Consider the following 19,533-nt stretch of genomic DNA (forward strand, 5'->3'; position numbering starts at 1 on the left):
TAAATATTGAAATTACATTTGTCGTGTTGATATGATCCATATTCAATCTATTTGTAATAAATGAATTATTGAATCATGTTGTCATGACCTATAATCGATCCACCAAATTAAATAGATAGTAGGAGTTAATCTTATGTTAACACACATAACTCAATTATTATATTGTATTGGTTAACACAATTACTAAATTATGTGTTGGCATTGATTCTAATTTTGTCAATGATATGATCCCGTCAATCTGTTTTATCAATATGCTATCGTGGTACACGATTGCTAAATGAATCATATTCATGTTGATTCTAATCGTATCAACAAAATAAATGAAGACGAACCCGTCAATCCGTTTTGACTATATTCTACTAATCTTATGTAAAACAAATTATGAATGATATACATGGTCCTAAAACATTATCATAAACTCATGAATCATCTTCTAAAGTGAAAAGAACATATAGAAAAAGTAGGATAGGGTAGAATGACACGCTAAGAAACATGCAATCAAAGTTTGGAAGTGCATACAAAAGCAAAAGAAACTTCAATGACAATTGTTATGTATCGTTATGATGATAGTGATGCATATACTTAAAACAACAATACTGCCGTGCTCTTTTGGATTTTTTGGGTTGTGATGTGACCTTAGTTAGTTTACCTATCAATTATGGAATTTTTTTAGTTCACTTTACTAATTTTTATACCATATAGCTTGTAATATGATTACAATATTTTATTATAATGGCAAGAAAAATCGAACAAATCACTCATTAATCAAATATTATACTAGTCATGAAGAACTATACTATTCAAACTGATTGCATTAGTTATAATGACCATAGACTTTTATAGTCCATGTTAGCAATATCTATCTATTAGTAATCTCTTTCAAGGGAGAAGTAAAAAAATTATTTTAGATTTATAATTTTAATTGAATTTTTTAGACTAAAATGATGATGTGAAAGTCAAATTTTAATATTTGACAACCGTTGTTTGTTTGTATTTTTCATAAAATTTTGCTAGTTATATATAAGTTCAAATTATCAACAAGAAGTTTTCTTGACTCAATATATTATGCAAAAGAAAAAACCTAAAATTCGGCTGATAGTTAAAATTTGATAACCAAGTTAAAAAGAAAATAAAATTTGATAGTCAAATAAAAAAATTATTAAAATTTAATAATTTTGACAGGTTAGATCATCAAAATGATCTACTACCCCAAAAAGTAGTAAGGACTCACTTTGTTATTTGTGATGCTAATATGTTTATGATTAATAATGTTTTTAGAATATTAAATCTCTTCTATCGCTATCTTTAAAAGTAATCTAAAGTGATTAGTGGTGATTAGAGATGCTTAAATAGGATTACAAACATCAAAATATTCGAATGTTGATCAAAGACATGGATTGTATAATATAAATATATAATTCTATTCTTCTAGTGGTCCTTCTTACGGTCAAAGAAGAGAATATTTATCTCAACTTTATGCTTATTTATTCATAAAAAAAACTGTATGCTTATTTCAATAATAATTTTAATATATTTCAATTGAAATATTTTGGGCTGAACTCTCTAAGATTTGAAATGTGAATAAATTGGGCTAAAATCCATATTCGAAGCCCAAACCAGAAAAATCCTAAAACCCGCCTGATTCCAGTGGCGAATTAGCACAGGAAAAAAAAAATCATCTGATAGCAATTTGTATAATTAGTTTATCAATCAAATTAACACACTATAAACCACACAATTCAGTCCTTGAATCGCAAAATCAGAGTATTTCTTTTGTAATTTTTGATTAAATTTCATTGAAGCCTAACCCTAATTGAATGGCGGAGTCGAGAAAAAAACCATCGGAAGGAATTGCCTTGCTGTCTATGTACAGCGACGAAGATGACGAGGATATGGAGGATCTCAACCACGAACCACCACAAGAACGAGGAGAAGAAGCTGAAGCTGAAGAAGCGGAGCAGCTAGTAGAGGGAGGAGCCGCTGCTGATAGAGTGAATGACGGTGGTGGTGATGTGATGGTTACTGATGAATTTGGTTCTAATTTTAATTTAAATCAGAATGTGAGACCTCAATCACGCCCTCCGACGCCGCAAGAACACCCTCAGGCTCCGGTGAAGCGGCAGCAGCACGCGAGGAGAAGTAGTAGGCGAGGGAGGCTTGCCATTGTAGACTATGCTCATGATGAAACTGCCATGTCTCCCGAACTTGATGTATTATGCTATTACTCTTTTAATACACTTTTTTAAAATTATTGTTAATGATGTTACTAAATTTGTCCTGTTTTTTATATTGCAGGAAGAGGAATTTGATGAGGAGCTTCAAATTGCCAATGGTGCGTTGTAATAACTTTGTTAAGATTTTATTGCTATGTTTTTCAGTTACAAATGTTTGCGGGTTGCTTGCAATATAGTCTGGGATGCAATTGTTTGGTCAGTGCAATTTAGTCAACAAGGGAATTAGCTTATGAGGGGTGCTGGAAATTCGATTAGGTCAGTTATGATTAGTCGTAAGTTATGTGTCTCGGGGAGATAGACTTGAGTTTGCATTCTTGCTTTAAGCACTAAAAACCAGCAGCAGCAGCTTTATATTTAGGTTACATCTGCTCTTTTTAAGAATTCACATGGGAACATTTTTCTTGACCGTTATGCTTGCTTAAAAAAATGTAGAACATTTAGAAACTACAGATGTGTTCCCCACTTCCCCTTGCTGAGGATTTATTTCTATTGGTGTTGCAGCATGTTGTCAATGGTTAAAATTGTATCAGAAGGAAAATCATATTAATCGGGCTATAATTACATTCCATGGCTAGGAGTAGGAGTTTGGAAATGCCATCTCCAAAGTACTGTTTGTTTTTGCAGTGAATTGGGGTATTAGAGAGCTTTTGACAGTTTTGGGAGTCTATGACTGAAGTTAAACTATATAGTTTGGATTGCATGTTGGATTATTTGGTCAAACATAATATTGTATGTTAAAGGTCTTTACTTGGGTGACCATTATCTAGCAAAATGTAATTTTCTTGGTGGATTATATTAAAGGCGACAGCATTTAGGGTCTTCGTGATTCATTAAATTTTACTAGTATATGGTAGTCATGGTACTAATTATCTTCGTCCTCTTTGTATAACTTTTTATCTTTATGTTACAGGCCAAGAAAATACTCCTCCAGGAACTGTTCAGATCTTAACTCCAAATATTCAAGCAACTCCTCAATCGTCAGAACATCTAGAAACATCACAACAATATGATGTGAATGATACTGGCATTCAATCTGAAGATGCAGAAAATGAAGCTGCTACTAATGTTTCTGCCGAAAACATTGATGCATTGGATAAATTTCTCCCCCCATCACCAAAAGAGAAGTGCCCAGAGGAGTTGCGTGTAAGTTCCTAATCCTATGTATTTATTAAACAGAGAGCCTTAAGAATATGCTCCCTTTAACGTTATTTTTATTATCACCAGTATGCTAGTCTTCTTTGACTCCAAGAGTAATTGTAGCTTGTGGTCTTATATAGTTGTCGATCTGAAATTTGAGATGGTCGTAAAAATGTGTTGTTGGAGCACTGTTTTGATATTTGAATTCTGAGATTCCTTTCATGTTTTATAAGTTTCGTTGTTCATTAAACTAGCGTTGATATTATCTGGCATACAACAATAAACTCTTTTTTTCTTCTATCTACTGCTAATTGCTATCTGTAGCTTAATGTGATTAGTTTTTGCATTTATTTTAGAACTTCGCTCTGTGATCAGTCAGCATATTTGACTCGTGTTCCTTTCTTCCTGTTGTTTTGATTGCAGAGGAAAATAGAAAAATTTATATCTTTGAAAAAAGTTGGGAGGAGTTTCAATGCAGAAGTACGCAATAGAAAGGATTATCGGAATCCTGACTTTTTGCTGCATGCTGTGAGGTACCAAGATATTGATCAGATAGGGTCATGCTTCAGTAAAGATGTATTTGACCCTCATGGATACGACAAAAGCGATTTTTTGGATGAAATAGGTAAGTTCAAAGTTTTATTTTCCGTTTTCCACTTCATTTTATCTAATTGCCGTTGAGTTACTCAATGTGATATGCTCTAGTATGTCTTTTATGTAGGTTTCTTGTATGTGTTTGACATGATCTGACCAATATACTGACTAATAGTGAATAATTAGAGTAACGGTTTCTTTTGTATAGTTCATTTTTTTGGTGTATCATTTTAATAGTTTTGTGATTCTTGTTGCAATTTGTGAACGTCTTTTTTGTCAAGCAGAAGCTGATATGCGACGTGAAAGGGAGAGAAAAGAGCAAGAGCTGAAGAGAAGTCCTAAGGTTGAATTTATTTCAGGAGGATCTCAGCCTGGACAGGTGGTGCCCACATCAAAGTTTAGCATGCCTATTTCAGGTCTAAACCTATCTTCTTTGAATTTAGTTGTTAATATTAACATTAAAATGTTCTTTGCATTTAATAGATATACCTTGTTTTATAATTGTGCTCTTAAATAGAGTCATATTTGTGTTTCAGCATCTGCTACTGCTGCCAGTGGGTTGCATTCAGCATCAACTGCAGGAGATGCTGTTGCTCGCGATAGCAGACAGAACAAGAAGTCTAAATGGGACAAGGTTTTGAATCTCTGCAATCTGCATAGAACATGTATATTTTCGGCTAAGATTTTTTTTGGAAAAGATGAATCACTAGTTTGCTTTCAATTTCTTTCAGGTGGATGGTGATGTTAGAAATTCTCTACCCACTGGTGGGCAGGATTCTTTAGCCACAGTGTCAGCCCATACCACACTTCTATCTGCAGCTAATGCTGGTGCTGGATATACAGCCTTTGTGTAAGTTTTAGTAAGCTCTTTTTAGTTATTATTCCTGTATATTATCTTACTCCCATTCTGTCAAAAGTCGTTTGGTAAGAGCTCGTCATTTACATAACAGAACACATTATATTATGATTGAATGTGTGCATGGATCTTCATTGGGTTTGATATGCTATGTGCATAATGTGTGTCTAAATTGAGGAAATTACTGATGTTTAAGATCGTTAAGTATAATTACAGGCAGCAGAAACGGCGAGAGGCAGAAGAAAAAAGATCCAATGAAAGGAAATTGGAGAGAAGATCTTGACTCCTGGCTTGAGCAGTTGAATTTAATTGCAAAATCAATAGACACCAATTAGTGGATGATGAGATTGCCTAAAGAAACCTTGCCACATTTTTTTCCTTGCACTTTTAGCTAATTCAGTGAAATGGAAATCACAATCAGTTTACCTGTAATTCTGATTTTGAGGTCCAAATGTAACATAGCTAGATGATGCTCTTCATGTAATAGTGCAGGTTAGTACATGTAATTAGTTCACAATTTTGTTTCGTATTAATGTAATTTTATGATATCATTTGTGGCATTGGGAAGTTGATAATTTATTGCTTATTGTGTAATTTAGATTTGGATTATTGGCGCAGAAGAGAAGGTTTCTAGCAGATGCTACTACTTGGTGATGGTTCAAATTTCAAAGATTATGTGCGGTGGCACACTGTTTTATGTTACAGAAAGTGGGATTTTTCTTTTCTATCTGGCCACCTTTTTTCCGTGCAGTGAGTGTTCCTTTTCCTCTCAATATAAAGCCAAATTTGTAGGAGAAAACGCCCATCTAACATAGATAGGGCCATCACTACTATTCTTGATTTGCTGATATTAGTTTAAACTAAAACATTTAAGCACCGTTTGGACTGAATAATATTAAAATTTATAAAATGGGAAAATCATAAATTTATATTTAAACAAGTGTTTTTGAAATAATTTATTGTTTTAGATAATAATAGATTTTAATTTTCTCACCAATAAAATAAAAATTCAAATGAGGAATTTTAGAAATTGAAAAATTCATATATAACATCCTACTAAATAATGAATTTTGCTTAATTCATGGATTGTGATTATTCAAATTTTTTCAACCCAAACAGTATCTTATGTGTTTTATTAATTACGATTAATTTTTTTAATTATATTTTAAATAAAGGCTAGTTGTAACTTTATTTTTTCAAATTGAGATTTTAATGTTTTTTATGTGACATTTCACATATTGTACACTTGTTAGAAAACTTGACACATTATTTTTCAGCCAGCTTGTGTGGCCTTTAAAAGTGTTACCATATAGTAACACAAAATCTTAATCCAAAAATAGATATAATTGGAGCAAATTTTTGTTTTGGAACATAATTTTAAGAAACGATTTGCCTAATATTATGTACCATCCCTTTAATTAGCAGTCAAAATCAGCCTTTATATGGTCATCCCTAAATTGAAGCCGAAAGGGTTCTTTTAAGAATGAAAATTTTAAAAGTAGCTTAAAAAAAGTTGCTTCCTTTTTGATAGGTATCTTCACTATCATTCCTCCAGTATCTTTTCACCCTCTTTCCATAACCCACATTGAGTTACTCATTACCATTTTTGAGCATTAAATCTGGACTGTCGAGAGATCAGAAATGAACGAAAAGTCAAGTCGGGAATTCGTCACTAATTGCCTCCGTTTAGAATTACTATTATTCAATTATCTCGTGATTTAGATACCAATGTGTCGATGATTAATGATTATACGTTGTTTGATTCTGTTTTTTTTTTTTATATATAATAACGATCGAGTATATTAGCTCAAATCTGAATTTGATTCTATTTGTTAGATAGGGAAAATAAGAGTTCATATTACTTCACTAAGTTTTTTTTTATAATTGGGGAGTATTACTTCACTAAGTTGGCACCTCTTTATTCTTTAGACCCATTCTCAATCAATTTATTATTGTGTCACTTTTTTATGTGATATGTGAAAGGGAAACATGATTCAATTATAATCCATTGTTATTCCTTTTTGGCAAATGGAATGTTTGAATGCCCATGCAAAGTAAGGCTGTTTTTCTTGACAGTAGGGTCGAAAATTGAACCAAATCGATTCAGATAAAAAAAAATAGATTTCGCTTTGATTTAAAAAAGAAATAGAATTAATTCATTTATAATTCAAAATTGAACCCACTAACTTGATTCGATTTGTAATATTAAAGATTCTTGTATGTTTTATCAGTTTGATTTCAAAAAATTAAATTCTAATTCAGTTCGTTTTAAAAGAATGCAAATCCTACTTGACAGTGTAAATTGACGTTGTTTGTTGTGCTAGGGCGGAACTACTCGGAGAATTGGGTATAGTCAAGCTCTGGTTGGAACCGATTCTTTTTTTTAAAAAATAGAGGTAATTTATGATAAATTCAGGCTAAATGAAGATTAAATCCAAATTATCAAAAAATTACAGGTGCACTAAAATTAAGTCATTTACTAAAAGCAACTATGTAAAAATAACATGCATACATGCTAAAAAAAATATTCTTAATAAAAAAATAACATGCTAGAATAAAATAAAATCAAAAATGTAAATGTTGAGAGTGGGATTTGAACCCACGCCCTTTCGGACCAGAACCTTAATCTGGCGCCTTAGACCAACTCGGCCATCTCAACTTTTTGCTCTGATTTTCTTAGCTGTACTATATATAGCACAACAACTGTAAAATTGTTTTGGCCATATAACTTCTTTTACAAAATAAATTTTTTTCATTGAAAAATCAATTTGATATCTCTTAGGAAGACTATAAAAAACGATATACTTTAAGCTAATTTTTTAACTTAAAATTAAAAATAAATTCACCTTTTACGCTTATGTTTTGACCTACAAAATATACATTTTTGTGTCGGAGATGACACATCTGCTATATATATTTACAATGTAGATGAAAAAAATATATATATTCAAAAATTAGGACCAACTTTAAGTCATTGTAATAATTTTTGAATTGTATTAACTCATAATGTGGATGTTATAAATTGTTTTGAGAATTTTATAATTAAACAACTAAAAAATGAGATAGTAATTTAATGCATAAACAAAATCATAGTAACAAAAACAGGCTTATGTTCTACTTATGGGAAGCAAGCACATTGACTTCTAGCAATGTGTTTACAAATTATCTTTTCTCTTCTTTTCATGTTCAATCTTTAGCTTTTGTTTTCTTTTAACAATTTCATGTTTTACCTCTTTGTTTTCATGTGTATTAAAAATTGGCCCACAAAGAGATGTAAAATTGGCATTTGACCCATCATTTTCCTTACACTAAGCTAAATAGAAGGGACAATATTTAATTTTCCATTTCAGAAATTTATTTTTGTAATAATTGTATAGATATATAGTTTTGAATTTAGGTTGGTGAGTTTGGTGGTGTTGGTTGGTTAAAATGTTTAATAAGAGTAGCATGGAAATTTGGTGCTGCCAAAAGGGTAAAATTATAAGGCTATTTATAGTGTAAGAGAGCTCTAATTTCTATAATGTTTTGTTTGTCTTTCATTGCAATAGAGACGTTGGAGATTCGTACACACACGTTGTGTTGTTTCCACCTCAGACTTTTTTTTTCTTTTTTACTTTCTTACATATAAAGGTTTTTGTACTTCATTTTATTTACTATAATTAGGTATATAAACACCTTACTAATCCGTTGAATAACAAAACATTAATATGATTAAAGAATTTCATATTCAAACTCTAATTTAGGACTTTTTAAGAATAAAAAACCACTAAACTAAAAAAGAGATACGAATTTATGTTACGAGAATATCCGCCATTGTACTTTTTTTATCATTTATTACAATTTTAAAAGAGAGATTTTGACGTTTTCGGAGAAACTCGATTGTAAAATTCTGAAAATATCCTTACTAACACATTTATATTATTTGAACTAAAGCCCACTGCTATTATATAACGCTTATTTATCAATGTTTTAAAATGTAATTTTTCTTTTCAAGTTTTGGATCAAATGAATGTATTTAATTCAATAATATTGTGTTATATCTTAATAAATAATCAAGGCATAATAAATATATTTGGATCCTCATACTTGTCTTGGATCTATTCACTTCTACTTATCAATATTGGAACTTTCTAATTTTGATTTTGCGGACAATGAATCTCTCTATCATAATATTTTGTTAACAATGTCAATTTAAATCGAACAATTAGTTTATGAATTTAATGTCAGCATAAATAAAAATTTAGTGACTAAATTTTAATAAAGTTAAATTATAAAAATGAATAAAAAAATATATTGCATTATTAGTGCGTGAAATACATACACTTCATTTTTAAGACGTAAGGACCTAATATTTATAAAATTAAAAGTGTTATGGATTTAATGTTTTTTTTTGTGACGAGAGAACTCTCGGGAGAGTCCGTCCATCTTTTTGGTGCGAAACCCTATCATCTGGGTAAATCCTTGAGAAGGCTATTCTAGTATCCCACCACCAAGACCTCCCGCTTTAAATCGGGAAATTAACAACCCGTTTAAATGCTTTCAGCAATTTCATGCGGGAGATGAGATTCGAACCAGTAACCTGGTCTTTGTCCCTGATTGTTATCCACACTTCGAACCAACTGAGCCGATCTGTAGTTTGATGTTGACAAATAAAAGTGGAGGGATTCAATATCAAAAAAATGGATAATTGCATGTATCCAAATATGCATTTTGCCAATAATCAAATATACCTTAGGTTGCCACCCAATGAATGATGTGCAAGAGAAGCATTACTAGTAAATAGTCCATGTTTTTACTCATTGTAGTGTACTTGACTTTTTGACTAGAAACTGAAAATACTAATCTCTTTCTTGTTTCACTCCTTTTAAGGTAAATTTTAGACACATAAAAACCAAACCCTCTCACAAACACAGTTTTTCTATAAATCTCTTACCCATTTTAAGGTAATAAACCTGTAAAGTGTTAAAAGATGTTGAGTTGTAAGTAAGAATATTTATTACAAGAACAGTACAGGCAGTAAGCAACGGTAACATTCAGTTTGGCAGTTCCTTAAAGGGCATTTTGGGAAAAATAACAAATTTAACGGCAACTTAATCAAAAAGCACACACATTTAAACTAAACATAAATACATAACATAACAAGTACTTAAACAACTGAGTTAGATCCTCTGTTTACATTTACAAACCCAAAAAGCTTATAGTGGGCGGCAACTACACATAAAGATCAAACTTTTTTGCTTTATTTTACTTTTTTCTCTCTTTTTAAATTTTTGGTTCTATCAAATTTCATTGCTTACACTAAGCAAACACACACCCAGTTTTTCTTTTGCTATATCTAATCCATTCTTTGATTCATTTGGTCACTACCCAGTTGAGGTTTCAGAGATTTTTATAGGGTTTTGTTATGGCAGCTCCTAAACCAGAAGAGATTAGTCACCCAGCAATGGACCAACTTCAGGGTTTAGAGTACTGTATTGACTCTAATCCATCTTGGTGTAAGTAAAAAAAATGTCCATTTTCTAATATTTTTATGTACTTTTAACTCCTTATAGCTCATTTGTTGAATTCTTGGCTTCAAAAGTTGTTTGTAAAGCTCATTTCTTGAATTCTTGGCTTCAAAAATAGTGGGCAAAGTTCATTTCTTGAGTTCATGGTTTCAAATTAGTAGACGTGCCGGGCATTTGACATTTCGGACACAAAACTTCAATTTTAACATTGGAAACCTTAAAATAACGATGTTTCGCTGTGTCCGTGTCCAAGTGTCTCGTTTTTTCGTGTCCGTATTTGTGCTAGCTTGTGTAAGAAGTTCAAATCTTGATGACTAATAAGTTCTTGTGTGTGTATTTGAGCAGGTGAAGCCATAGCTTTGGGGTTTCAGCATTACATTTTAGCATTAGGAACTGCTGTTATGATCCCATCCTTTCTTGTTCCATTAATGGGTGGAACTCATGTAAGTCGTTTCTTCTCATAAACATCTTAAAACGACATGAAAATTAATAAAATTTATGATCTTTGATGCTAATTTTAAATGCTGATGATCAGGGTGATAAAATAAGAGTGATACAGACTCTGCTATTTGTTGAAGGGATCAATACATTACTACAAACACTATTTGGAACAAGATTACCAACTGTGATTGGAGGGTCTTATGCATTTATGGTCCCTATCATTTCAATTATTCATGACCCTTCTTTAATGAACATTCCTGACGATCACATGGTTAGTCTCATTTTTTCTTTGTTCACTCTCCAAAATTCAACATTTTTCTTTATTATCATCACTCAAGTTGGATTCCATTTGTGAGAACATCGTGGTTCTTTTACTGTTTTTAGTCAATTTGCATGATACACACTGGTCCCACTGGCAACTTTTTTCCTGTTGATTAGTTAATCTAGTTGTGTAATCGAGTCGAGTTGACAAACTGCCAGGCTCGAGCCCAACTTGACTCTAAAATATGAAACTCGAAACTCGACTCGAAAGTTTCATATAGGAGTTCGAGCTCAAACCCGATAGAATAATTGAGACTCGAGTTTGTAAATATATATAAATAGAAAGGGTACAAAAGTAAATTAAATAAAGCTCGATTACACTCGCGAGTTCATCGAGGCAACTTGACTTGATAATTAACTCGACTTCGACCCGACATTAGTCGAGTCGGTTTCGAGTACTTTTCGAGTCAATCTCGAGTAGCTCACTAGTTGACTCGACTCAGTTACATCCCTAATCTAATTACTGTTACCAATGTTTTTTGTAATCTAATGAAATGTGAGTACTATATTTGTAGAGATTTCTTTATACCATGAGAGCAGTCCAAGGGGCTTTAATAGTATCATCAAGCATACAAATAATTTTGGGGTACAGTCAGCTGTGGGCCATTTGTTCCAGGTAATGATATAAATATGTCAGAAATTTAAGGCATGTACTATCAGAATCAAATAAATGCATTTCTATCTTTTAGCTATGTTGGTGATTCTTGATGAGCTCATCTGTGGTATATATATTTTACAGGTTTTTTAGTCCTCTTGGAATGGTTCCAGTCATTTCATTGGTGGGATTTGGTCTGTTTGACAGAGGCTTCCCTGTGGTATAGCTGCTACTTTCAATGTCATTGTCCCACATTAACAGTAATGATTTTTTGTTGGTTTTGACTGTATTACTTGGATTGTGAATTTGCATCAGGTTGGAAGATGTGTGGAGATTGGCATCCCCATGCTTATCATGTTCATGGCATTTTCCCAGGTTGTTACTACTTGATCGAGTTGGAGTCAAATTTTGAGTTTTGAATCTTAGAATCGAGCTTGAGCTTGATATTGTTTCGACTCGAGTCGACTTGATTACACTCTTATTTTAAAGTAGGCTGGTGTCTTCATCTTCCTAATTCAATGTGAAACTTGTGCTGTTTTTGGACAGTATTTGAAGAACTTTCAGACGAAACAATTACCAATACTAGAGCGGTTTGCTCTCATCATATCAATCACAGTGATATGGGCATATGCGCATCTTTTGACAGCCAGTGGAGCATACAAACACCGTCCAGAGCTTACTCAAGTTAACTGTCGAACCGACAAGGCCTTTCTCATTTCTTCTGCTCCATGGTTAGTTACTTCTCTTACGGAAAGGAAAATGTCAAAACGAGAAATGGTGAAATAACATTCTTTTACATGAATAATCTATAAATGCAGAGTTTCAGAAACGGAAATGAAATGCTGATACGTCGGACTCCTAAAATTTCTGTGCAACATAAGTTGCACCTTATGGCTCATCTTTCAAACCAATTTCGGTATTGGATTTAACCCTCGTTACCATTTTGTAATCAGGATAAAGATTCCATATCCGCTGCAGTGGGGTGCTCCAACTTTTGATGCTGGCCATTGTTTTGGAATGATGGCTGCTGTTTTTGTCTCAATGATTGAGGTACACACATTCACAATACTCAATCTTATTCAGTACTATTATTCATTGAAGTAAAACTGAAATTAGCGTCTTCCTTCACAGTCAACTGGAGCATACAAAGCTGCTTCACGTCTCGCTAGTGCTACACCACCTCCAGCTCATGTGCTTAGCCGCGGAATTGGCTGGCAGGGTATTGGTATCCTACTGAACGGACTCTTTGGAACATTGAGTGGCTCAACCGTCTCTATGTAAGTATTTGAGCATTAATCGTTGGTTCTTTACCAATTTACTGGACTAATACATGAGAAAAATTACAGAGAAAATGTGGGGTTGCTCGGAAGTACTCGTGTTGGTAGTCGCAGAGTTATCCAAATCTCAGCTGGTTTTATGTTATTCTTCTCGATGTTAGGTATGTAATCAAAACACAGTTAGATAGAATTATTGTTTGGCTCTATCGTCTGATAATATTTCGTAATTTTGGCAGGAAAATTCGGAGCTTTGTTTGCATCGATACCTTTTCCTATATTTGCTGCTGTCTATTGTGTTTTGTTTGGTCTTGTTGGTGAGTGTTCATAATCCATTTCCTCTCCAAACCTGATAATGAATGTTCATAATTCATTTCCTCTCCTCTCCAAACCTGATAATGAATGAAACGATCCTTACTCCGCCATGTTCTTATTTGCGCAGCTTCTGTGGGGCTATCATTCTTGCAATTCACGAATATGAACTCAATGAGGAACCTTTTCATTGTCGGTGTTGCTTTTTTTCTTGGTTTATCTGTGCCTGAGTACTTCAGAGAATACACAGCTAAAGCCTTTCATGGTCCTGCTCATACAAAAGCTGGATGGGTAATTTTTCAATTGACTTGTTTTATAAGAAACCGCTGTTGGCAGCAGTTTTTTAAATGATAACATTATGAATTTCTTGTTTGATGTGCAGTTCAATGATTTCCTGAACACAATCTTCTTCTCATCCCCAACTGTTGCGATGATTGTTGCGGTTTTCCTGGACAACACGCTGGAGTACAAGGATAGTGCCAGAGACAGAGGAATGCCATGGTGGGATAAATTCAGGACATTTAAAGGAGACAGTAGGAATGAAGAGTTCTACACTCTTCCGTTCAATCTAAATCGATTTTTCCCTCCGTCTTGAATTGCGGCAGAGACTCTGTAAGCAGAAAAACATGTTAGAGGAAAAACATCATTTCCAGTTCAGGATTTCATATGATGAATGCAGCTGAAGTGAAGAAGAAAGAGTATAAAGAATCAAATGTTCTCCTGCTTTCATTGATTCTATGTATATGACTCGGCCTATTCGGGTTCGTCAGAATAATCTATTTAATTCCATTATTTTCTCCATTTAGTTCATTTTATTCATTAGTAACTTATGTTTTATCTAGTGCAGTTAGTTAGTTAGCTTGAATGAAATTTAGTTTCTGCTTTTCCTGCTGGAAATGTGCAGATAATGTAAAATCTCAGCCTGGAAAAACATTCATGAAGTTGCAATTAGACTATTAATTGGTATATATTTTATTGAATTCAAGACATCAAATAATGAGAAAGAATGATTTTATATGTACAAATCAACTAATAAATGAAATGTTATCAGAATAGGTTGCCCGAATTTATTTACACATGCATTCTGGGCACCTTGGTTGCCGATAAATGCTTCGACCAAAACTCCGAACACGAACCCTTTGACCTTCCTCTATCATCTTCCTTACCCTATCTTCAAAATTGTTCCAAGATATGGTGCTATTATTTGACAAAATTGATGCTAGCCTCCTCTTGTTTGGCCGCAATGTGGGGGCGTGCCCATCGCCGTAATAAGTCCGAAAACCAGTCACTAAGGATGATAGTTGGCTCCCAGAATCAGTCAACGCAAAGACATCAGAAGTTGCACACGCAATAAAGTCCAAAGCCGCCATCTGCATCCAAAGAAGATCCATACAAAGTTATCCAATGCAGTCTTCGAATAACATGTCGACTAGAATCGCAAACTTAATCGCTAACATTACCTGTGAAGAGAAATTCCTAAAAGGAGCAAGTTCACTGGCTGTGAGGAGAGTTTCTTTTGTTACCAAATTTGGGTAGAGACTGGTCAAGGGATACATTCTAGATTTTCCACCATACATTTGAGACCCCGCGAGATAAATGTAAGTTCCACGCTTAAACCCGAGACCAGCAAGAACAAGTGCAGCTTCTTCTGGTGTTAATGGACATCTTCCTAACTTTCTTAACTCTGATGTAGAGATAGGCCTGTGAGCATCAATAGCATTGATTAAATCTGTTTATTTGATGGACAAATGTATAAGAAGAAAAACTGGGTGAATCCATACTTTGAGTTTTTCAACCGTTCAATGAGCAGCGGAAAATGGCTCTCTCTATAAGCTTTGAGTTCTCTTTTCTCATCTTCTCCGCCTCCAAATTCGCATAAGGAATATGCAATCATGTCTACTTCAAATCTCAAGTGCAAAGCAAGATATTTAGATGGCTCTTTTATTTGATCATTCATATTCGACGAATTGTCACGCATAAAATCTCCGAGTAATTGTTTGTCTAACATGCTGTGTGCAGAATCATATTTCCGTATTCTTGTGATCAGCAGTGATCCAACTTGTTGAATTTTCGGAACAAACTTTAATGCATGGAAGTTACATTTGCACCTTAATGTCTGCAAATTATAACATGATATAAACTAATGTCTTATGGCTCGGAAACTTTACATTTGCATCATTCTTTCAGAAAAAACGGAATAAAACAGAACGAGACAATTATACTTTACTTGAAGGTTAGAAGGTACTGGATCAAAGCCAAGACGGTTTCCAAATCCAAGTAAATGAACAACTCCATTCCGCAATAGGACAGGAAGCACTTTCTCAAGGTAATCAACGGGTTTTGCCTCCTTCTCAATATCAGCGTCGGTGATCTAACAAATGCAAAGGTAAAAAAAGGTTGTGGAGCTTAAACTAACATTCCAAGTAAACAATGTAACGATATAGAAAAAAACAGAACTCGAAAAGGTAACATACGAGGCTACCAATTGCTTCAAAATCTAAGGTTTTCAGATGAGAAGGAAGTTCCTTTACTACATCAATATCATCCTTCATGATCTGCATAAAGTGCTCCTCTTGGTAGATATCTCCAAATTGGCTGCATTTTCATTCAACATAAAAGTATATATTTTGAGCTGATAATCGTTAACTTCCCCGTGGAGCAATAGGACAGTCGATAAAACTTAGACAAGACTATTCAATAATAACAATAATCAGATATGATATCAAACCTAGGATCCTTCCATACATTGCTGTAGAGAAATCTGGGAAGAACTAGAGTTGCATTGAGTAAGGATGCCAAAGCAACAGCATTACATATCTGCAGGCAAAAGGATCGTGTTTCTCAATTACGCAATTAGTTCTACGCGGAAAGATGCATCAAAATTCTCATCTAGAATAACAGCCACTACATTATAGAAACTAAAACTTTTAACAAGTGAGATTTGATACTCACAGCTACTCTTTGTTGATTGAGACCCCCGTTGGCGCTGACCATTATATAACCGTTGCTTTTGTCAGGTTTTTCTGGTCAAAACAATATCATACTGCTTCACTTAAATAGAAAATCAGCTTTACAAGAACTTAATTTTCATGACTCAAGCATGGATAGATATTGTTTAGTTACCTGATTTTCTTAAAATCTTCTGATCTGCACAGGGTTTCCAAACAGATGCCTTCTGGTTTGGTTCCTCCCAGTAGTTTGGTTTCTCATTCTTGAGCTCTTTCTAAAGCAGAGAAAAAGTTTCAGATGCATACCATTCAATCAATGCAAACAAGTTCATCTAAAAATATCAATTTTAAATGTAAATTTTCTAAAACAAACCTCTGCCAGAGCACTAGAAGCCAAGTTTAGGAGTCGACTATACATCTGGACCGGTGCTTTTTCTTCGTTACTGAAGTCGGTCCTTTCGTCCTTTATCGAACCATTTTGAACATATATAGAATCAAAAACTGATACCATGAAAGAATCAAGCAAGAACAGAAAACCAAATAGTGCAAACATAAAAGCAATTGATCTAGCATGCTTGCGAAACCATATATGCCTTTTACTAAAATAAACTCCCTTAGAACTAAACTTTCCATAATCATTTTTAAAACCATCAAGTAATACAACTTTGGTTTTCCAAGTACTTTCTCCTCCTGAAAACCTCCTTCCAATGGAAAGATCACTGCTTGGCAAACTTTCGGAACTTCTTTTCGGATAATCTTTAGCCCCAAATGATTTATTCGGACGAGGACTTCTCGGGGATCCTTGCTTCCCCATTATCCCTCAACTCACCCTCTCAATGTAAGGAAACCAGAATTGGTAACAAGACAATGACTATCTCAAACCCAACACAATTACTGAGTTTTTGCTCAATTGTTATAAACTCTAAAATCCTGTATTAGTCTAAATATTTTCTACTTCTCTGTCACTCTCTAACACCGACTCACCAACTTATTAAGATCAAAACAAGAAAAACAAACAAGTTTGGTGTCACAAGTTTGAAATAAATCAAGAAAAAAAGGTGTAATTTGATGAGATAAGAACATCAAAGAAAGAATTTAAAGTGAAGCTAAGAAGTAGGTGACAGTGAGTTTAGTATAAATATAAATGAGTGAAATGCAAGATATGTAGTTTAAAAACTCAGCAAACATCTGCACAAAAAGAAAAAAAAAACTAACCTTGTAAACCAAGAAACATTTCTGCTATAGCTACTTGCCACCAAACACACCACAAAAACAATAACAAGAACAAATGTTTTTCTTTAACACTAATACATGCACCATTGAATTTATGTTCTTGTGAAGAGAAAAAAACATGGAATTAAGACTATGGAGAAAAAAATTTGTTCAAGAAAACCGCCATGAAAGTGAATTTGGCGGGTCCCTTGTACCTAGAGTGCAATTTGACCAAATGGGCTTGTAGGTTTTTGGATTATTTTAAACTGGCCCATAACATAATGATCTTAAATACCTAGGCCTAAACAATCTTGAAGCTCATGTACTTTTACTGTTTTGTTTCTCTGGTCGTTTTCTCAACTTTTGTTTGTATTTAATCCCTATACGAAATCTATTTTGAATTTCTAAGTTTCTGTTTTTTATTTACGGAGCGTGTACTACACTTGCCGTGAAACGCGCATGAGACCGAGCTTAAAAACAGACTAGATAACTTAACTCATTTACCCAAATTCACTTTATCATTTTTCACTCGTAATCGTAACGGTGAAAAATGCATATGAATTCCAGCCGAAAACTAATCTATGAAATCAAATTCGTGAAATAAAAAGACCTAATGAATATAAAAGTTTGGAAAAGGACGGATAAATAAAACGGTAAAAGCACCGGGGCCTCAAAATGGATTTGGCCAAAAATCAAGGTTAAGAGGATAACAGTTTTAATCATAAGACTGACAAAATTAGAGATTGAGTTAAAAATCGACAAATCTTTAAAGAAAATTTGAAAAAGTTACCTCGTTAGGAGGTTGAAAGGACGAAAACTCCCAAAAAAATGGTTTCTTCAAATGCAACCACAGTAATATAGCACCACAACTTATAACAAGAACCGAAGCCATGGCAGCTCTCACCAGTGCCACCATTTTTCCCTAGAGAAAATAATACTACGTACCCATCTTCAAAATTCTGAATCTCCGACGGTATCAATACCATTATCAAGATCCTAACTTAATTTTTTAAAATATTTAATTATTCTTCTTCTTTGTCATCACAATGAAAATTTATTAAATTACTCAGTCAATGGTCATAGCTTAGTTTTCTGATATTTTTTTGATATAGTTAACGTGAGAAACGGGGCACAATTTCAGTAAATCAGTTTTTTATGTTCTACTAAATTTATGTGCTGACATGTATATATAGGTTCTGAAGCTCTTGCAAAAATAAAAATAGAAACTATTAGATTCCATCTTAAAATCAATTGGTATCAAGGTACGCAACCAATATTTAAATTCATGTCCATTCACACACACAGCCAATGTGGGATTCCCACTTCAACACTCCCACTCACGCGTAGCGTGTCCGGGCCGAACAACCAATCTCCCCTCACGCATCTTACGTGAGCCGGACCAAATTCAACAATCTCCCCTCATGCATCTTACGTGGATCAGGCTAAATTTAAATTGTGTAAATGGACAAGGCTCTAATAGCATGTTAGAGTTCATCTTAAAACCAATTGGTATCAAGTAGAGGTGTCCAACCAATATTTAAACCCATATCCATTCACAAACACAATCAATGTAGGATTCCCACTTTAACAAAAACAACCGGACCTTCAGATTCAAGTTCTTCAGGAGCAAAAAGTTATTAACAGAGGTATACGTATTTATACTTGCAATATAGGTATTTGCTGGCATGTATATATAGGTATTGTATATTTGCAATATGCATATATGTATTACCACAAAAAGTTATTAACATTGGTTTGCAATTGAAACTGACTCAATTAGTCAACCGGTCATTCTGAAAATATAAATAAAATATGTTAAAAATATACGAATGATATTTTTGATATAATATTAATATATTTTTTATTTTAATCTTTAAATTACATTGACATATGAAAAAGAAAAAATATACTAAAATAATATGATGGTATGCAAAATTATATTACAAGTATACAAACGGTGTACTAAAAAAACAATAACAACAGATTTATCAGCGGCGAAAAACAGCCGCAACAACAGTAGCGATAGAAAACAGCAGCAATTATATACATTTGGTTGGACTTTTGTCTTTGCTTACTTCTTTATTTTGATTATGACAATCAAT

General features: G+C 33.5%; 3 protein-coding genes and 1 non-coding gene across 9 annotated transcripts; 2 read left to right on the top strand and 2 right to left on the bottom strand.

The window, feature by feature from the left end:
• The first annotated feature begins 1,653 nt into the window (after positions 1 to 1,653).
• Positions 1,654 to 5,731, top strand: LOC126674917 (uncharacterized). 4 transcript variants are annotated; one of them, XR_007639648.2, is made up of 9 exons: positions 1,656 to 2,210; positions 2,296 to 2,332; positions 3,145 to 3,377; positions 3,795 to 3,996; positions 4,250 to 4,381; positions 4,502 to 4,599; positions 4,697 to 4,815; positions 5,038 to 5,313; positions 5,421 to 5,731. XR_007639648.2 is itself a non-coding variant. In XM_050369463.2 (8 exons), the coding sequence occupies exons 1-8, from the start codon at positions 1,818 to 1,820 to the stop codon at positions 5,102 to 5,104; spliced, it is 1,281 nt and encodes a 426-aa protein (XP_050225420.1). In that variant the 5' UTR covers positions 1,656 to 1,817; the 3' UTR covers positions 5,105 to 5,381. The 4 variants fall into 4 exon arrangements, 2 of the variants coding, with proteins under 2 accessions (XP_050225421.1, XP_050225420.1); XR_008790416.1 differs by having other exon boundaries at positions 5,440 to 5,731; XM_050369463.2 differs by lacking the exon at positions 5,421 to 5,731 and having other exon boundaries at positions 5,038 to 5,381.
• Positions 5,732 to 7,399: 1,668 nt separating this feature from the next.
• TRNAL-AAG (transfer RNA leucine (anticodon AAG)) lies at positions 7,400 to 7,480 on the bottom strand. Its single transcript has one exon. It is a non-coding gene; the product is annotated as a tRNA-Leu (tRNA).
• A 2,481-nt stretch (positions 7,481 to 9,961) lies between these two features.
• LOC126673547 (nucleobase-ascorbate transporter 2) lies at positions 9,962 to 14,076 on the top strand. The gene is made up of 13 exons (XM_050367735.2): positions 9,962 to 10,316; positions 10,674 to 10,771; positions 10,864 to 11,040; positions 11,606 to 11,706; positions 11,830 to 11,905; positions 12,001 to 12,060; positions 12,232 to 12,416; positions 12,639 to 12,735; positions 12,817 to 12,962; positions 13,032 to 13,123; positions 13,199 to 13,276; positions 13,402 to 13,562; positions 13,654 to 14,076. Exons 1-13 carry the CDS (start codon positions 10,226 to 10,228, stop codon positions 13,864 to 13,866), a joined length of 1,575 nt encoding a protein of 524 aa, XP_050223692.1. The 5' UTR covers positions 9,962 to 10,225; the 3' UTR covers positions 13,867 to 14,076.
• Positions 14,077 to 14,219: 143 nt separating this feature from the next.
• Positions 14,220 to 18,382, bottom strand: LOC126673546 (O-fucosyltransferase 8). 3 transcript variants are annotated; one of them, XM_050367733.2, is made up of 10 exons: positions 18,222 to 18,382; positions 16,593 to 16,682; positions 16,395 to 16,494; positions 16,224 to 16,294; positions 16,000 to 16,088; positions 15,746 to 15,866; positions 15,499 to 15,642; positions 15,053 to 15,387; positions 14,732 to 14,972; positions 14,220 to 14,641 (listed from the first exon to the last, which is right to left on the bottom strand). In XM_050367733.2, the coding sequence occupies exons 1-10, from the start codon at positions 18,345 to 18,347 to the stop codon at positions 14,339 to 14,341; spliced, it is 1,620 nt and encodes a 539-aa protein (XP_050223690.1). In that variant the 5' UTR covers positions 18,348 to 18,382; the 3' UTR covers positions 14,220 to 14,338. The 3 variants fall into 3 exon arrangements, with proteins under 3 accessions (XP_050223690.1, XP_055961117.1, XP_050223689.1); XM_056105142.1 differs by lacking the exon at positions 18,222 to 18,382 and adding an exon at positions 17,435 to 17,453; XM_050367732.2 differs by lacking the exon at positions 18,222 to 18,382 and having other exon boundaries at positions 16,593 to 17,427.
• Between the last annotated feature and the right edge of the window lie 1,151 nt (positions 18,383 to 19,533).

The sequence above is a fragment of the Mercurialis annua genome, linkage group LG3 (assembly GCF_937616625.2).
Source record: "Mercurialis annua linkage group LG3, ddMerAnnu1.2, whole genome shotgun sequence".
Lineage (NCBI taxonomy): Eukaryota > Viridiplantae > Streptophyta > Magnoliopsida > Malpighiales > Euphorbiaceae > Mercurialis > Mercurialis annua.

Coding starts and splice junctions, on each gene's coding strand:
- LOC126674917 (XM_050369463.2), top strand. CDS start 1,818: ATGGCGGAGTCGAGAAAAAAACCATCGGAAGGAATTGCCTTGCTGTCT. Junction 2,211..2,295: donor CCATGTCTCCCGAACTTGAT/GTATTATGCTAT, acceptor TTTATATTGCAG/GAAGAGGAATTTGATGAGGA. Junction 3,997..4,249: donor CGATTTTTTGGATGAAATAG/GTAAGTTCAAAG, acceptor TTTGTCAAGCAG/AAGCTGATATGCGACGTGAA.
- LOC126673547 (XM_050367735.2), top strand. CDS start 10,226: ATGGCAGCTCCTAAACCAGAAGAGATTAGTCACCCAGCAATGGACCAA. Junction 10,317..10,673: donor TGACTCTAATCCATCTTGGT/GTAAGTAAAAAA, acceptor GTATTTGAGCAG/GTGAAGCCATAGCTTTGGGG. Junction 13,563..13,653: donor CTCATACAAAAGCTGGATGG/GTAATTTTTCAA, acceptor TTTGATGTGCAG/TTCAATGATTTCCTGAACAC.
- LOC126673546 (XM_050367732.2), bottom strand. CDS start 17,033: ATGGGGAAGCAAGGATCCCCGAGAAGTCCTCGTCCGAATAAATCATTT. Junction 16,295..16,394: donor GAAGATTTTAAGAAAATCAG/GTAACTAAACAA, acceptor TGTTTTGACCAG/AAAAACCTGACAAAAGCAAC. Junction 14,973..15,052: donor GAACGGTTGAAAAACTCAAA/GTATGGATTCAC, acceptor TGATGCTCACAG/GCCTATCTCTACATCAGAGT.